General features: G+C 42.1%; 1 protein-coding gene across 7 annotated transcripts in view; it reads right to left on the bottom strand.

Moving 5' to 3' along the window:
- Positions 1 to 1,413: 1,413 nt before the first annotated feature.
- The window catches only part of CFLAR (CASP8 and FADD like apoptosis regulator), a 50,441-nt gene continuing 32,429 nt past the window's right edge, over positions 1,414 to 19,425 (bottom strand). For all 7 annotated transcript variants that reach the window (XM_027590789.2, XM_027590793.2, XM_027590791.2 and 4 more), the window contains exons 6-10: positions 16,820 to 16,877; positions 13,483 to 13,532; positions 12,675 to 12,756; positions 4,492 to 5,002; positions 1,414 to 2,768 (exon numbers count right to left, since the gene is read on the bottom strand). In XM_027590789.2, coding sequence (XP_027446590.1) covers positions 2,630 to 2,768; positions 4,492 to 5,002; positions 12,675 to 12,756; positions 13,483 to 13,532; positions 16,820 to 16,877 — 840 coding nt within the window. In that variant the 3' untranslated portion in view covers positions 1,414 to 2,629. The remainder of the gene's footprint in view (positions 2,769 to 4,491; positions 5,003 to 12,674; positions 12,757 to 13,482; positions 13,533 to 16,819; positions 16,878 to 19,425) is intronic.

The following is a 19,425-nucleotide window of genomic DNA, read 5'->3' as shown; positions in this document are numbered from 1 at the left end:
TTTCCGGTCTCACACTTAGGTCCTTAATCCATTCTGAGTTTGTGTTTGTGTACAGTTAAGAAAGTGGTCCAGTTTCACTCTTTTGCATGTAGCTATCTCATTTTCCCAACACCATTTGTTGAAAAAACCATCTTTTCCCCATTGCACATCCTTGCCACCTTTGTCATAGATTAATTGACCATATAATCATAGGTTTATTTCTGGCCCTTTATTCTGTTCTGTTGATCTATGCATCTATTTTTGTGCCAGTACCATATTGAAAAAAAAACAACTGCCTTTGGAGGAAAGTTTTCAGCAGCTGCCAAATGATACTGTTGCCTACATGTTATTGGCCAGGACCTGGACACGTGACCACATCTAGCTACAGTCTGGAGCTTGGCCAAGTAGACTATATTCTGTGAAGCTTTGTGCCCCGTCACAAATCAAGTTTTCTATTACTAAGGAAAAAGAAAATGAGTCTGTGCGGATAGCAAGTGGAGTCTGAACACAGACAAATTGACATGGTTGACCTCAAACTCTGACCTCTTGGCAGCATAAATAACATCCTCACTCCTGAACACTTGCTCCTAAAATCTCAGAGGGCAAGAAGAGATTCTCATATCAAACACTGCAGAGAGAAGAAGGTTTCAAGTGATCCCAACGATGACCTATTCTAGGAAGAGGGTTGAAGGAACGGGGGAATGGGATAGAACAGCAGATGGGCTAGAACAGGGGTCGGGATAAGGGTCAATGAGGGGTTGACTAATCAGTCATCCTAACCAGTGGCTCAGAAAAGCAGCCCTGAGACTAGGGGTCCTGCTTCTGGAAAAGAGGGGCTCGAGAGAAGTGAGGACAAAAGTAAGAAGAGAGGGGTAGTTTTGTTAGTGATGAAGAACCAACTCCTTGAAAGTTGAAAGGAATTACCTAGGCTTTAAGGCAGAAGCCAATATTCTCAAATATGTAGACAAAAAGAGCTGAGAATTTGGAAAACAGAAAGAGAAAATATCAGCCATAGGTCTGTCACCCATAGGCCATTTGAACCATTTCTTTCTGGCCTTTTGTTTTCCTATGAGAGGGTTTTTTTCTTTTAAGCATAGTTACAATAAACAGACTATTTTGTACTCTTTCCCAGGTAACATGAATATATGAGCATTTTTCTCATCATGATGTTCTGTCAAGGCCATATTATGAACTGGTTAAGGATTTGGGCCCCAAAGTCGCTCTCTTTATAGGGCTTGAGTTTATATCCTAGTATGGGGTGACCCTGAGTAAGCTGCTTAACATCACTGTGCTCATTTTCCTCATCTATAAAATGGAAGAAAAATGATGAGAGCAGTAATACCTACCTCACAGAGCTGTTTTTGAGGGGGGATTAAATGAGATAATCCATGTAATTTATGTAATGAGCTAATAACAGCTCAAGGTAAGCTCTTATTATTTATAAACATAATTTTAATGGTTACATAAAATACCAATCAGTGAACATTACATCATAACCATACTCTTATTCCTGAACACTGCGTAAATTTTCAGTTTGGGTCTATTATAAGACTTGAAATATTTTACTACGTTTACACATAGAGATACATACCATTTAACACCAAGCCAAAAAATATAAAAATAAATAATTTTTTTTAAACTTTAAATGATATTTTAAATAATGACATGCTTTTAGATCATCCCATCAAATCTGAGAAAGAAAGGTATACATGATTAGCTGTAAAATACCACCTGAGTCCCAGACAGACAAGCAATCTCGAATTATAAAGGCACAGTTGTGCCCTGAATGTTTGCTTCCATCACCAAATTCATAGGTTGAATTTTTGAGGTGAATATTTGAGAATAACCCTCAGTGTGATGATATTATAACTCTCAGTGTGATGATATTAGGAAACAGAGCATTTTGAGGTAATTGGGTCATGAAGGTGGAGCCATCACAAGATAGCTTGCTTCCTCTCTCTGTTCTCTGCCATGTGAGGGCCTGGTGAGAACATGGCCACCAGCAGACCCAGAGGCGGGTCCTCATCAGACACCAGACCTGCCAGAGCCTTGATCTTGGACTTCCCAGTCTCTAAAACCACAAGAAGCAGGTGTTTCTCTAAGCCGTCCCGTCTCCGGTACTTTGTCATAGTAACCTGAACAGAGGAGGACAGCCACCCGGTCTTCACATTCAGACATTTTTTCTTGGGTACAGAAAAAAAACTGCACGTTAACTGTGGGGGTTGGCGGTATGTAAGAGTTTAAGTGTATGTTATGTTTCCTTGTTGTGGTTTTTTTAACTTTTCTATTGGAGCATGGATACCCACAGGCTCATAGACTGTGTGACTACAATCCTATCTCCGTGGCTCTGATTTACTTGATTGCACAAAGGAAGGCAACATAATCCTGAGGCACCCAACTCAACCAGTCCTTTTTCAGGTTTCAGAGCCATTTGCTTCCTAACACAGGCCTGACATGCTTTCAGCAACAGAAGCCAAAGCCTTCCGTCCAGAGGCTTTGGTTCAAACACACCCTCCTGACCCCATTCCTCACAGAGGCTCATTTCAGCACCTACGGGACCTCACCTTCCCCCACATGACACATAGACTCGTTTGAAAACTACCTCTGGCTAGTGGTGGAGACGGCAGAGCTAGGAAAGACTTTTGGCTGTTCATTTGCAAGAGAGGACAAGCTTCTTTCTCAGAGTATGCTGCAGCCAGACATAGTACCTCTCCTTAGCAGACACTCTGCTGTTCCAGTCATACACGCTGCCATTGAGTTCAATATGGAGTTCGAGGAGCGGGCGTCTTCTGGAGGGAATGAGAAAGGCAAAAATTAATGCCATGCAAATATGAAAGAGGAGACAGATCACCGTTAGGCTGAAATGAGCCAACAGATGTGACAGTGCGTTGAAATCGTTCCTTTTTAAATGCTCTACAAGCTGCTTAGTGAGTGATCCAAACCAGCTGGCAGCACTCTGGCCCAATGACCACAGTCCCCTCACCCAAGGGGCAGCTGAGTCTTATCCTGGAGACACTCCAGCCAGATGATAACGCACCTGGATCATCTATGCAAATGCAGGGTGGATGCCAAGAATACTGCTGGCCCATGGAAGGCTGAATCATTTCTGCTACAGCCCACTCCTTGCTGCTAAGCCACGACTGAAGGGGCTCGGGGCACGGGTGTCACAGGCCTTGCAATATATTCCTGGGGTCCCCAGAGCTACAACATGCATTTCACACATGGCTCCAAAACTTCATTCTAAATTATAATGAGGGGACAACTGAAAAATGACTGCTAATCTTACATGGGAATAATCTTCTTAAGTGCAAACCAGATCACCGAGGTTTCCCTTAGAAAAGTATTCTTTTTTTTTTAATAATTTTTTTAAATTTATTTGACAGACAGAGAGACAGCGAGAGAGGGAACACAAGCAGGGGGAGTGGGAGAGGGAGAAGCAGGCTTCCCGCGGAGCAGGGAGCCCGATGCGGGGCTCGATGCGGGGCTCGATCCCAGGACCCTGGGATCATGACCTGAGCTGAAGGCAGACGCTTAACGACAGAGCCACCCAGGTGCCCCTAGAAAAGTATTCTTGCCAATAAGCATCAGAAATGTTTGTATAACAAAGACTTGCAGACGTGGGGAGTCAGGTACCACTTTCCACCTCTCAAACTGTCGGGACAGGGAAATAAAAGAGCATGCGGTGTCGGGCAGAATTTGGGGACACAGGCACTCTCCTGCAGAGTGGGTACAACTGTCCTAGAGGACAATATGATAAGATGCATCCAAGCCTTTAAAAATGCATGTTTGTTTAACACAGCAATTCTTCTTCTGGGAATGTTCCTCAAGAAAACAGTCTGGATAAGCACGAATACTGAGCTACAAAGGTACTGAATGCTTTCCTTTTATGAAAGCAAAACACTTTTCAACAACTGAAAATGGGTCAAGTATGCCATAGCCGTATTCTAGACTGCTCCACAGACATTAAAATGATGTTGTAGACTACTGACATGTAAAATGTACGTGATATACCGTTATATCAACTAAAGGCAGATTATAAAGTAATAGTAGATGATTCCATTTTGGTTTAAAAAACATTTAGATATGATTGTGCAGGTATCCAAAAAAGATCTGGAAAGCAATACACCAAGATGTGGCTAACAGAGATTGATTCTAATAAGTAGGACTATAACTGCTTGTTATATTCAGCTTTCGGCATTTATATTTCATGGTTTTTGTTTTTGTTTTTGTTTTCAGTAAGGAGGATGTACTGCTTTTGTAATTAAAAAAAACAATTAAAAATTTATTTTGAAGAATAAGATGTAAACTACAAGCTGACTAGCAAGTGACCTCCTGAAGCAGAAAGCATTCATAAAATGCACCTCCTCCTAAGTCAACTCCAACACGGAATGAAAAGTCCTTTCTCCCTGAAGAGAAGAGCATCAAAGGTGACACAGTGGCCATCTCCATCTTGGTAGCAAGAAGAGAGACAAGCGGTCCAGGGATGGGCCACAGCCGACCCAGGGGGCTCACCTTTCTTTCCCCAGTTTCTGGGAGAGGCACTGCAGGTACAATGAAGGAGGGCTGGAGGGCCGTTCCAACAGGGACACGTCCGCCTTGCACAGGCTCCAGAGGAAGTCCGCTTCTCGGTGAATGGTGCCTGGCCCAGGCTGCTTGGCTTTGGATTCCACATTGTTGATGGCTGGTCCATCCACCTCCAGCAAGCTGCCGTTGTCCAGCGGGTCCTCTGACGCCACATAGTTCTGAATAAAAAAGAGCTTTGGCTTCCCTAAGAGAGAAGGGCATGCGTCTCCCATGAACATCCTCCTGACCTGATCCAAAGGGAAACCCGAGTGTGTCTGATCCACGCCAAACACACTGTGGGAGCCGCCTCGGCTCACCAGGACACACACAAAGCTGTCGTAGTCTTCATGTTGGGGCATGCAGGCAACTTGGCGAAGAATCTGGATGATACTGTCCATCCTCAGATACAAGAAATACTGGACTTCATAGCCCAGGGAAGTAAAGGTGTTCCGAAGAAACTCTGGATAAAATAAACAAACACACAGAGAAAACAACACTCGGGTGAGAAAAGCTTAAGAGGCACCAGGAAGCAACCCTAAGCACAGTCCGATCTCCACTACTTATCCATTTCTGCTTTTGTGCCATATTTTGAGGTTTTGAAGGACCTAAGCAGGCAGCAGGAAGAAATCAACCTGAAACACACGACATTTATGTCCCAGGTTCTCAGTTCCGATCTGTCCCTGCCAGAGGCTACCTCCACATCTGGCCACAGGCACAGACTGAGCCCACTTCTAGTCCAGTGCAACCAAATGGGGAACAAATTTTTTTCTCTTCCACCAAAACAAAGTTGGGGATTTTTCAAAAGGCTCTTTCTTAAACTAACACACAAATATGTAGGAAATGCATGCATCTGCAGAGCGTAGATCCAAATCTAGGTCCAAATGGCTGCAGAGAGGATGGCCCGGGTCACGTGTTCCCTCATCTCCCCAGGCTGTGTGCTGATACAGAGGCCCCTACGTCTAAGTTGTGACCATTTCCAGACTCCCCAGTTCCTCTCATGACCTGCTTCCCCGTGTTACCTCCTAGCAGAGGAATCGAAGATTCCCTGTAGTGCCCCCAAGAATTCTTCTCCTAGTTTCCAGGAATCCTGGATTGACTTTGCCTGCAGAAACAGTGGAAGGCAGTGGAAAAGGCAGAGTTTATGCCAGACAAGCCTGCCTTCTAACACTGACCTTACCACACCTGTGGGCTGCATGACCTTAAGGAAGTGGGTCTCCCTAGCTTTAAATGGAAGTGATGATACCCACCCTGTGAGCATGTTGTGAGGATTAAATGAGATAATACAAATAAAGCTCCTGGGGCTCCATTCCCTTGTTTAAAAAATCTTGTTTCCATCTTTTAGAAATTCCTATAGCCTACCTAGGCCATTTCTTTCCCATCTGCTCAGTTTGCCTTCCTCAGAGAGGACAGTCTCCTGCTTTGTTATAAATCTTTCTAATAGCAGAGACAGACACATCTTTCTCTTCCTCATTAAAAATTCCACATCCCTTTGAGTAACCCATTAAGTTTCTGTTCCTTGTCTGAGGGATGCCTCCACTTCTTAGTTCATTTGCAGAGCAGAAAAATTGCTATTCCCTAAGCTAAACAGGCATCTCTAAATTCAGATTGTTACCCAAACCCTTAGCCAACTTCTCTGGATTTCTCTCCATGTCTCATGACTATGTACCCACCTCTCTTCATCCCCTGGGGTATGGTCTTCCAGAAGTCTACCACTACCACCCCAAATCAAACAACACACTAGTAATTCAAACAGATAGAACTTCTACCAAGGAACAAAAGGGTCCCATCTCACACCAGTGCAGGCATCACAGAAAGGAGAGAGAAATGATTCCGCTGAAATTACCATATAACTGTTTGCCACAAACTGTCAACTCTCTGCATTAAATGGAAACAACATGAAGTCTGACTAGTCACAAATAATTCAAAGACTCATAGCTTCAACCAACAGTTTCAGGCTTCTTGCCCTGCAAACGTTACCAACCACTAATAAACTATAAAAGTCAAAGGTAGCTATCACAATTTCTCTTCTGGCGTCTCAACAGGAACTACAAAGGGAAAGCTAGAAAAAGAAACATAGCCTTGTGTAAACAAAAAGCTGGAAAAACCAGCCACTGGACAAATAAGAGCTCTCCTGAGTGCTCTGAGTTTAATTCACCCAGCCCATAGACAGTCCCTGGATATGTTCATATTGGGTCTAGTAGAACTTCCGATTCAGGAGAGCTGGGATTAATTGTGGCCCCACATCTACCAGATATGGCAGTTTTAAATATGTCCGCAAATTCTTTGACACTCCTTCCTTAAAAAGAGTGTAATTCCTTTCCCCTTGAATGTGGACCATGTTTGGTAACTCATTTCTAATGAATACAGCAAAAGGGATACTATGTGACTTCCAAAGCTAGATCATAAAAAGGATACAGCCTCTACCTGGCTCTTTCTCTGTTTTGAACAGCTCACTCTGGGGGGAGCCAGTCACCATGACATGAGAACACTCAAGCAGTCCTGTGGAGAGGCTCACACGAAGAAGAACTAAGGCCTTGCACCAACTTCACGGCCACATGAATGAGCCACCTGAGAGGATCCTTCAAGCCCAATCAAGCCTTTGGATGACCCTAGCTGAAATCTGACCACAATCTGCCAAGAGACTCGGCCAGAACAGCCCAGTTAAGCTACCCCTAAATCCCTGCTCCACAGAAACTGTGAGAGATATAAATAAATTAATGTTGTTATTTTAAGCCACTAAATTTTGGAGTGATTTGTATACATTATTAGATAAATAATTCACCAGGTAAATCAGGAAAAGGGAATGATAATGATCATTACTTAAAGATGTAGTTAGGCTACGTCCTTTTCATCTGGCCCACAGGTAAGGGTGGAAAAAAAAAGAATTATATATCACATAATAATGGAGAGATATAAAGAAGGTGCTAATCTCCTGGAAACCCTATGATAAATAAATATTATGAGGGAAATGAAGGACATGATACACAGGTTGCTGGAGAAGCTAATAATAGCTCACTCATCCCCGCAGGATCTCAGTGTGGTAGAAAAAGCCCACCAGCACTGCCCCCTGGCCTTCACCTCAGCAGGTGTAGGCAAGCCTTCCATACCCAGTACTGCGCTCAGTTTGGAACACAGGACCGGACAAAGAGCATCCAGGCAAGGACCCCAGGTCATCACTACTGTTTGATTCCCAAGTCTTCGAGGACTCTCATGTCGTGGCATATTCTTTCCTCCAGGGGGCAGAAGCAAACAGGGAAACTCCAGACTCAAAGCTATTGTTTACTTCTCTCAGACTGACTCACTTCCCTCAAAACCCTCTCCTCACTGATAGATTTCCTCCCTTATCAAAGTCCTCGAAGCAAAGCCATAGTCTGTCTTTCCGAGATGGTATGCCGGGGTCAGGGACAGAACAAGGGCCGTCCCGTGCCTTTCATCTCTTTCCTTGTTCTGGGTCCCCAGTGGGTTCCAGCCAGAGTGGGGGTTGTCACACAACCCTGAGCAGGCAGCTGCGTGGCACCAGCCAAAGAGGAACCCGTCTTGGAATCACAAGATCTGAGTTTCAATCCTGGCTCCTCTACCTATCTGCTGGGTCTGAGCCTTGCCTGGTCCTGGAAAAACTAACTTATGCCAACAGAGGGGCTAGGAAGGGGATGGGAATCTGATGTCTGGGGCAGGAAGTGCTTCCCTAATAGGACAGGAGAAAGAAGAATAAAGGGGAGGTGAAGCCAAAAACGTGACATGTCCCCCAAAGCCAGTAAGAACAGCAAATCTGGAGGGACCTCAGACCAAGATGGAGCCTCTGGCCGCCCAGTCACCTCAGGAGACACAGCCGGAAGTCATCATAGTCGAGATTTCCCATAATGTCACCTCTTTTCTCTGTCAGATAGGGAGGGCTGATGCTAGCTGGCCTTTGCAGCTTTCTTTCTTGGGCCAGCAAGAACATGGGTATAGCCTGGTCTGATTTATAAGATCCAGGGAGTAATGACGGTGTGAGTTTGAACAAATTAACTGTCTTAGCTTATTCATCTGTAATTAATACTAATGCCTATACCATGTTCTTCAAAAGGTGCCTGTGAGGATCAGGGGAGATGTCTGTAAAGACACTTTGCAACTATGAGTGCTTACGCAAATGTCAGATATTAATTTTAAAGAAAATAAAGGCAGGGGCGCCTGGGTGGCTCAGTCGGTTAAGCATCCGCCTTCAGCTCAGGTTGAGATCTCGGGGTCCTGCGATCGAGCCCCACAGCATCAGGCCCCCTGCTCGGCGGGACGCCTGCTTCTCCCTCTGCCCCTCCCCCTGCTTGTGTTCCCTCTCTCGCTGTGTCTCTCTCTGTCAAATAAATAAATAAAATCTTGAAAAGAAAGGCAGCCATTTCACCACAAATCATGGAGCCTGCCACGCATCTCTCTCATGGAAGCTTCTCCTTAGAAGGGACCTCCATAAGGAAGTGTCTCTAGCCTACATCAAGATGGGCTGGGAGCAGTCAGATTCTGTGTCCCATTTATCACAGGAACTGCCTTGTCATTTCCCTCGAATAGGGGAAGAAAAACTTGGATGCCGAGTTTGGAACATAAAACTTGAACGACCGCAGAAATCACACTTCTCCTTCCACGCGCCCTGCGAACCTCACTCCTGACCTAGGCCTATCTCTGTAAACCTCAACTTCCCAAAATGATGAGTTTTCATGTGGCCTTGCAGTTAGGACAAGGGCTAGGGTCAGCACCACCCACAGGTTTGGGGGTAATTGAGATGAAATCCAAAAAACTATACACAGTAAAAAGTCATGAAGCCATTCATTTAGAATTTGTTCTCATCTAAAATGAGTTCACATTGGGGTGCCTGGTTGGTTCAGTCAGTAGGGCATGTGATCATGAGGTCAAGGCCCACCTGGGTGTAGAGATTACTTAAAAATAAAATCTGAAAATAAAATCAAATGAGTTTGCATTAATCTTGCCACAATCTATAAAAAGAAGTCCATTAAACCAATGTATAGAATAAGGAGGGAGTGTTTCATCAGTCTATTTACCACTACTTAATGAGCACCTTGTATGAGCCCAGTTCTAATTATAATAAAGCATACAAATGGGGGCACCTGTGTGGTTCAGCTGGTCAGGTCATGATCCCAGGGTCCTGGGCCCTGAGTCGGGCTCCCTGCTCAGCAGGAAACCTGCTTCTCCCTCTCCCTCTGCTGCTTCTCTCTGCTTGTGTGTGCGCACGCTCTCTCTCTGACAAATAAAAAAATAAAATATTTTTAAAAAAAGGTATACAAATGGAACGCAGTTGGGCAGGATATTCTTAATGAGAAGGGGAGTTCTGAAGTCAAACATAAATGTGAAATGTAACGTTAAGATTTAAATAAGCTTCTTTACAGAAGGACTCCTCGGTCTTTAAGACCAATATGCAAATCTCCAAAGGAGGAACAAACTATTCATCATTTCTCAAATTCGCTTGACCCCAAAACTCATGTTTTAAGAAGTTCCTCTCCCTATGTTAAAGAAACACTGTATTTCATGTTGGGAAATACAAATGAGGTACCTGCCCTTCAAGGAGACTATCATCTAGTTGGGGAGCTTATAAATATGCACAAAACAATGACTGGCATGTCACACAGTACAGCGGGATTTTAGGCACAATAAGGGGTCAAAGGAGGGACCGTCAGTGCAATCTGAGACACCTGGAGATGAGACTGTAGTAGAGGTATAATTCAGGCGGGGGCCTGACAAAACAGCAGAAAGGGGAGGCCCCCCCAAGTAGGAGGATGATCATAAACAAGAACAGAAGAATGAGTGAGTTAGGAAGCAGTGGTAGAGTCAGCTTTGTGTAAGTCTGACTTCTCATTTGTTTCCATAGACCAACCAAAGGGTTTTAATGGACAACCTACATTCGCTCAAACTTACAAACTACTTTTTAGATATCTTCTTTTTAAATACAAATGGTTACTAGTAATTCCTTCTGGACTAGCTTTTCTTAGGAGAAAACAATATCAATAATAAATCTGTCTATTGCATGTCAAAGGTGCTTGTAGGGCCCCTCAGGCAGCCTCAAAGTACTCTTCCACATATCCGCAACTCCTTATCCACAATTCACAATTCAGAAACCCCAAAAGCTCTGAAAACCTTAAGTTCTTTTCCCTGATTCATTTTGTGGCAAAACCTTTCCTAAACCGATGAGAGGCTATTGATAATCTTTATTCCACTTAGTGTGAATATCCATTCATTTTGCTGTAGAAATAGTAATGTGTGGGCTCTAAGCCCTTTACAAGTGTGAATTCATTCACTTTTCCCAGCCTCCCCAAGAGGTAGGTCCTGTTATCTAACCATTTTATAGAAGAGAAATTGAGGGGGACCTGGGTGGTGCAGTCAGTTAAGTGTCCCGCTCTTGGTTTCCATTCAAGTCATGATCTCATGTGTCATGATCTCATGGGTCATGGGATCAAGTCCACAGGTCAGCCTCTGCGCTCAGGAGGGAGTCCGCTTGAAGATTTGCTCCCTCTGCCCCTCCCCCAACTTGTGTGCACACACGCGCACTCTCTCTCTCTCAAATCTTTAAAAAAATAAAAAAAGAAGAAGAGAAACTGAGGCTTACAGAGGCTAGGAAAATTGTCCAAGGTCACACACCAGGACATGACAGAGCCATGATTCAAACTCACACAGTCATATTCCAGGACCCAACTCTGACCATGCTCCTATAATACAGGAATACACAAATACACATTCAACCCTGGCACACAAGAGGCCCATAACTCAGCAAGGGAAGTAAACACAGACACTGGATTTTAGTCACAAACTCACAGCAGGTCGTGGCTTTATGATTCTCTTCATACAACAGATATACATCCTGCAGTTGGGAACTGCACGAATGAAACAAAACTGATTATAATAGAAAGTGGAAGACAAATACTCTCTTTTAAAGCAGGAAGTTACTCATTAAGGAAATATCTTCTCATTCTTATATCGGTACTAATGGCTAAGAGAGAAAAGACACTTATCTATAGCTGAGGAGACAGCATGTCGCACATCTAACCAAAAATAGGACATGAGAAAAATGAGATCATATCTGAAGTCCTGGGAAATTCAACCTAATATTTGCTAATTTGACCTTCTCTTAGATTCTCTTCCCATACAACTCACGATGGTAACATTTTAAGTGAGCCTAAAAGACAGATCTGACTCATTCCAAGAATTCTGAAAAGCAAGAAAACTGTGGAAATGTGATGATCCACCCTTCGGAGGGAGAGATAAATAATTAAACATGTTCTTTCACAATGAGATTCTTATTCTCTCTGACGCATCACCAGTGATTGATTCAGTTTGAATAGGACATCCAACAACAACTGAGCAAGAGAATCAGTCCAGATCCAAACAACAGTAACACACAAGTAGTACAGACTCCAGCAGACAACCCAAGGACAGGGTGGCAGAACTAAGTAACACACTGCCTCTAAGTGAACACACATTTACAATATTTTTTACTTTTTCCCCATAAAAGCTTTCATAGTCTAGCTATATGCAATGATGGGACGTCTGATAACACCGAAGCCAGAAAGCCTTCCATTTTAAACCCCACTCTGGGGTCCTGGGCCCCAGGACTCCTCCCTGCTGCAGCATCCAGCATGAAAAAGCAAGACCGAAGCTCCCAACTTTCAGCCAATCACACCATTGTACCAGAAACAATGCTTTGTACTCCCCAAATTCCCTTCCCTTTCCTTCCTGGCATGTAGCCAGTCTGAGTTCCTTGTCTACTGCAGTTAGGTGGGGTCCCAGGAGTGAGTTCGACCAATGGAATGTGGATGGAAATGATGCACCTCACTTTCGGGGCTGGTCCCTAAAATTTCTTGTGAGATCCTCCACGCACTTCCTTCATCCACCAGCCAGATAGAGAGGATCCTGTGGAAAACCCCAAGGCTTCAGATGGTGAAGTCACTGACTGATCACATGGAACGAAGCTCACTCCAGACCAATGCACACTAGGCTGTGACATGAGTGAGAAAGCACCCCTCGCTATGTGAAGCCATAGACTTCCGCAGAGGTTTGTTGTAACAGGTAGGGTTGATCACTGATGAACACAGCTTGTCTGGGCTCACTGAGACCTCACTGTGGGGCATCAGTTAATCCACAGCGTCCATACCTACCTGTGTCATTGCCAATGCAATCGATTATCAGGCAGATTCCTAGGGGCTTGCTCTGCATCCTGTATCTCTCTTCTGGTATGTGCTGGAAAGGAAAGCAGGGATTGTTATAAAAACTCTGGACATTGCTCTGTTTCCATAAGGTCCCACACATATACCATCTTTTCTTTTGGATTTCCTCAAACTTCCTGTTGCCAGGTGAGTCATGCAATAGACACAGCCTGAAGTCACCACAGCTGACATTTCCCATTAATTTCACATTTTTTCTCTATTTAGGTAATGTGCTGAAGACAAGCTGTCTCGGTTTTTAATTTTAATGAAAATCACAGTCTCTCTACACATGACTTAGCTCTGCAGGATGAAGACAATTTAAAGCTGAGAGAAAGGATGGGCCATATGTTTCTACAGTAACCTGAGGTTATACAAGTGGTATCTTTCCAAACCAGTGCAAAAGGAGGCCTTCTATTGCCTCCTTATGGAGAAGGGGTTTCAACCTTTAAAAAAGAAGCCAGAGCAAGTCAAGGTGCAGTGTCACTGCTCACTAATACATTCAGCAATCACTCAGCTGAGAGGAGAACCGCCGCTCTGGAATATTCCCACATTCCAAAGTTCACGAATGCAATCCACATCAACATTTTTCCCTTGGCTCTATCCAAGTTCCTCCCTAGGAGAGTTCCCAGGAGAATGGCACTCTCAGCATCCTATTCTTGTCCCAGAGAATTATTAACGGACAGATATCTTAAAGAAGCCCGTGTTCTCCACAGATACTGTGCATACAGTACAATACCAAATCAGATCATTTATTCTGTACCCGCGGTAGAAATGTTCCTGATTCCTGGATGGATGCCTTCGCTGATTCTCCTGGAGGATGAGAGAGAAATCATTTACAAAGCTGAAGGAGAACAGACCACTCCCATGCTGTCTGGGTTTCTTTATTTCTCAGCTGTTTTCTTCCATTATTTTCTTCCCCTTACTATCTCTTCTTTGCTCTACTCAGCCCCACAGTTCCAAGCACACACTGAAGAACCCAACTGATAAGAAAACACAAGTCCGCCTGCTGTGCAGGGGGTAGGTAGAAAAACTGCTTAAAGAGCAAGGGAAAAAAGGCTCTCCCTTGCCCTTCTCCGGGCGAGGACCGGGTGACTTGATGAATTTTTAAATAGATACGGAGAATCCAATAACCTCACCACCCAATAGTATCGATAGCTTTCTTTCCTATGCTGAAACTGTGGGCAGCACCGAGAGGGGCAGCCTTCGAGACTGCAGAGAAGGGATTATATTTGTCACTTGTGCAACAGATGGCCACGTTTTCTTAGTCCAGTGATATTGAGAGGTCATAAAATAAAATGGCAATGGCAAGATAGAGGACAGTGAGCCTAGCAAATGTAGATGAGCCTAAAGCCAATAACATTAGTTAAAAATGACTTTATTAGCGCAGAGAGTGGAGAAACCACCAGTTTTGAAGCCATAAACGGCTGGCTCAAACCCTAGCACCATCACCGAGGAGCTCTGTGATCTTAGGCAAGGTTCCTCCTAAAGTCTCAGGGTGTTTCGTTGTGTTTTGCTTTTAAATCCCAAAGATGAACATACCAACATCTACCTTATAAGATTGTTACAAAAATAAGAATGCCTAAAGACAAGCAAAGACCATGCCAGTATTTGTAAGGTTTGGGGGAAATGAGCACTTTCAAGTGTGTAAGCTGAAATAGTCTTTTTAGGGGCACCTGGCTGGCTCAGTCAGTAGAGCATGTTACTCTTGATCTTGGGGTTGTAAATTCAAGCCCCACATCGGGTGTGGAGATTACTTCAAAAAAATAAAATATTTAAAAAAAAAGAAACAGTCTTTTTAAAGGACAACTGGCAATACTTTCTAAACCAACATTCTGCTTCTAGAAATTTATCCTAAGGAAATAATAGAGCAAGTATGCAAAAATATCTACTGAATAATTGTTTATAATGGCCTCAAACTAGAAAAATACTTAAAAATCCACCAACATGAAACTGGCTAAATAAATCATGGTACACATAATGGATACTATACATGTTAAAAAGGATAAGAAAGATCTTTATGTATTTAACATGAAAAGATATGGGTATATTCAGTGAAAATGGATTATTGAATAACATGGATAATATTAATCCCACATACTTAAAAATACATATTTATGTGCATATACTTACACATATATATGCTTAAAAATAAGAGTCTAGAGGTATATAAATCAAATGTTAACAGTGGTCATCTGATACTTGGGATTAAAAGGAAATTTCTCTTTTTCATTTTGTATTTAAGCAATCATGGATTAACAGAATAAAAAACCACACAAAATAATCTGTGTACTATGCCTATCTCAGGTTAAGGCACTTCGTAAGAGCTTAATAAATTGTAGTGATCATCATCATCCAACCAAATCTATTTGGAAGTCCAAATCAATACAAATGCTTTTTTCTTTACTAGCCCGTAAACCAGATCCAGGCAAAAGCAGGTCCCTAGCTCTCCGAAGGGTCCCCACCGGTGTTGGGAGCCTTACCCATCTCATCTGTGTCATGACATTTTTATTAATTTAAATTCAATTAGCCAACAGATAGTATATCATTAGTTTCAGAGGTAGAGTTTAGTAATTCATCAGTTGCATATAACACCCAGTATAATTACAATTAAGGAGAAACCTGCCATCAGGGTGCGCTATGGAAAGAACACCAACTGTTTTTCTTTCCTATCCAAATCTACCAGGTCTCCTGTTTTCCTTTTAAACAGCTTTCAGAATGCTAATTCTCACCACCATGTTTTGAGAAACATGCTGTCACTTCAGGAATAAATTCACTTCTTGGTAGCTTTTGCTGGAGAGCAGAAGACTAGGTAGGGAATGACAGGCATGAGCAGTACCATCTGGCGAATCTGGGCGAAATGCTTCTCAGTTTCTAGGTGCAGGCAGACAGCATGGAGGCTGACTCAGAAGATTTTGGCAAGGGGTCTGCCACACAAAGAAGGTTCCCAATGGGCCACTGCTCTACTGGGAACATTCACAATCGCCACTGCACGCGGGATGCACGCAGGACAAATTGCAAGCCCCTCAGGGAAGACTGAGCCCTCCTTCCCTGCCTACTGATCCCTGCCTCCAGAAGTGCTGAAGCACAGTCAGCTACAATAAAGTATGAGACCGAGTCTCACCCTTCACTTCAAGGAGGACGAGAGACAAGCAAAAGAAAAACACTTTTTGGGGCGCTTGGGTGGCTCAGTCAGCTCAGGTCATGATCCTAGGGCCCTGTGATCCAGCCCCACATAGGGCTCCCTGCTCAGCAAGAAGCCGCTTCTCCCTCTCCCACTCGCCCTGCTTGTGTTCCCTCTCTTGCTGTGTCTCTGTCAAATAAATAAATAAATAAATAATAAAATATTTTTTTAAAAAAGAAATACACTTTTTAAAAATGATGTTATGGGATCAAGTGCTGATGTTTTAAGAGATAAGAGAGAGATCGTATGGGGTTGAAATGACTAGTTTTTTATTCTATTATTTTCTTTCTTTTTAGGAGTAAGGGGATGTCATCTGTAGAGATATCCTCTGTAGATTTATTAAATGAGCTATAAGACAGGGACGCCTGGGTGGCTCAGTCGGTTAAGCGTCTGCCTTTGGCTCAGGTCATGATCCCAGGGTCCTGGGATCGAGTCCCACATCCCTGCTGAGCAGGGAGCCTGCTTCTCCCTCTGCCTGCCACTCCCCCTGCTTGTGCTCTCTTTGACAAATAAATAAATAAAATCATTTAAAAAAATGAGTTATAAAACAATATCCTAGTAACCTTTCTTCTTCCTGCTGCCAGACATTTGGTTTAACATGATTCATTATCACGGCTATATTAATGTTTAACATAGCCTGGTTATAGTTCCATTTCAGGAATAAATAGCACATCTCTTAAAAATATAGCCAAGATGATGAAGCTGATGGAGTAGGAGGTATTTACATTCAAATAAGCTAATTCATTAAATAATTAGAAATGCCAGTGGCTACATTTTAAGAATTTAAATGCTATTTATTTTGAGAGCTTAATCAGAACATGTAGATAAAGGAAATGGGCAACTCCAAAATGCAACAATATGTACTTGAGTTATCAAGCATTTATAAAGAATGAATATAAAGAAAAATTGGCCTTACTTTGAAGGTCAAGTTGTCCCACATTGAGTCTTTGTTCTTTACTTCTCCCATTCTGGAGCTTCAAATATAAAGAATAAGGTCATATCCCCTGTTAGTTTTTTTCAGAGGCACTTTATATCACATCTCTTTAAATATCTCAATAGAATCCTTACCAGGAAAAAAATAAAAGTATCACATTCACAGTTAAATTATCTAAAGAAGAATAGCAAGAGCAGTTAACTCCATAAATCCCATATTCTATAGCCAAAGAACAAGGCAACTCTTCTTTTTAAAAAGCGAAAATACAATGAACATGCAATATGCTAAATTAGCTTATTAGGATGTTTGAAAACAGCTCAATAAAGTCAGATGTTACGGTATTGTAGAGTTGCTATAATAGCTCCAAGTAGAACAAGCTGTTGGAACATCAGATTGACATTCTACCTGACCCTTTAACACAGAGGCAATGCACGGTATGATTAAGAATGAGAGTTCTAAAGTGTTGGCAAGGATGTGGAGAAAAAGGAACTCTTGGGCACTGTTGGTGGGAATGTAAATTTGTTCGGCCACTGTGGAAAACAGTATGGAGGAGGCTCGTCAAAAAGTTAAAAGGGCGCCTGGGTGGCTCAGTTGGTTAGGCGACTGCCTTCAGCTCAGGTCATGATCCTGGAGTCCCGGGATCGAGTCCCACATCGGGCTCCCTGCTCAGCGGGGAGTCTGCTTCTCCCTCTGACCCTCTTCCCTCTCGTGCTCTCTATCTCTCATTCTCTCTCTCAAATAAATAAATAAAATCTTTTAAAAAAAAGTTAAAAATAGAAATACTATTTAATCTAGTAATTCCACTACTGGGTACTTATCCAAAGAATATAAAACACTAATTCAAAAAGATACATGTACCCCATGTTTATTGTAGAATTATTTACAAAAGCCAAGATATGGAAGCAACCTAAGTGCCTGTCAATAAAGAACAGATATGGATAACATACGTATATATACCATACATATGTAACATATTATAAATATTGGAATATTATATATATGGACTATTATAGATCTGTAATGGAATATTATGCAGCCACAAAAAAGGATGAGACTGTGCCATTTGTGACAACATGGGCGGACCTAGAAAGTATTATGCTAAGTGAAATAAGTCAGACTGAGAAAGACAAATACCACTCAGATGTGGAATCTTAAAAAAAAAAATTGAATAAACAAACAAAAAGCAGAATCAGACCTATAAATACAGAGAACAAACTGATGGTTGCCAGAGGGGAGGCGCGTGGGAGGATGGGCAAAATGGTTGAAGGCTTCCAGTTATGGAGTGAATAAGTCACAGGAATAAAAGGCACAGCATAAGGAATATAGTCAATGATATTAACTTGTATGGTGACAGATGGTTGTAGCTACACTTGTGGTAAACATAACATAATGTATAAACTTGTCAAACCACTATGTTGTACACCTGAAACTAAGGTAACATTTCTGTGGCAAATATACTCAAAAATAAAAAAAAAAAGTGGGGAGTTCTAACCCAGACAAACCTGGCTATGAATCCTGATTCTGCCACTAAGTGTGTAAACTTGAGCAAGTTGTTTAACCTCCATGTCTGTTTCTTTATCTTCAAAATGAGGATAATAATAGTAGTATCTTAATAATTTTTTGTGAAGAGTAAATGTACACAAAGCACTTAGCACAGTGCTAGCATATTATTGTTTTTCTATAACGTCTAGTTATTGTGTTTCTATAATGCCTAGCTGCACATAAGCCACATGTGGGCTTGGTTCTTAAATATCAGCTACCAAAAAAAAAAAAAGAAGAAGAAGAAAAAGAAAAATCGGCTACCAATTCTGAGGGCTAGAATGAAATTAATCAGAGAATGAAAGATTGAACCGACCCTTTCTCTTCTCAGATGACAGGTCCTTTGTAAGGTACATATACCACATACTGCCAACCATCTGATAGGTTCAGCTTTCAAATGACAGTCCTCCTCTGAGGCTATCCTAGCCAAAAGAGAGAAGTTACTCTTCATTAAGCTGTGTCTGTAGCTAAGTCTTTGTGTCTAAATTAAAGAAAAACATGTAACTTACATGTTTTTATCACTAATCGTAAGTGACTTAGCCAGAGGCTGACAATACTATACAGAATTTGGAACCCCACATGGATGTGCATTCACATTTACATAGCTATTAAAGAAACATAACATCAAATCAAAGCTAGATTTTAAAAAGCATTGTATTGCAGAGTGACACAACTTTTTTATTCTATAATATGTTGTGTCGTGTGTCATTTAATGTCACTATAATTTTTAAAGCACTTTGCACTCTTGCATGAGTTAACATCCAGGTATTTACCTCCTAATTTTATGAGAAATTCGCTGAATCCATATGACACAGTGTCTGCTTACTAAACAAATTAATGATCAGGGCCATAGATCAATACAGCAAATTAAAGGAGAAATTTAAATACAGAGCACATGGGTTCCCAATAGCCTCATAGACAGTGAATATAATTACTTTCATCAACAAAATAGAAAGACAATAGTAAAAATATGGCAAGCTTTTAACCAAGAGTGACAGTATAATTTACATTAGATATACAATAGTAGGAAAAGCTCAGAAAATCTGGAT

The sequence above is a fragment of the Zalophus californianus genome, chromosome 3 (assembly GCF_009762305.2).
Source record: "Zalophus californianus isolate mZalCal1 chromosome 3, mZalCal1.pri.v2, whole genome shotgun sequence".
Lineage (NCBI taxonomy): Eukaryota > Metazoa > Chordata > Mammalia > Carnivora > Otariidae > Zalophus > Zalophus californianus.
The sequence above is the reverse complement of the archived record's forward strand: the minus strand, read 5'-3'. Positions and strand labels throughout refer to the sequence as shown.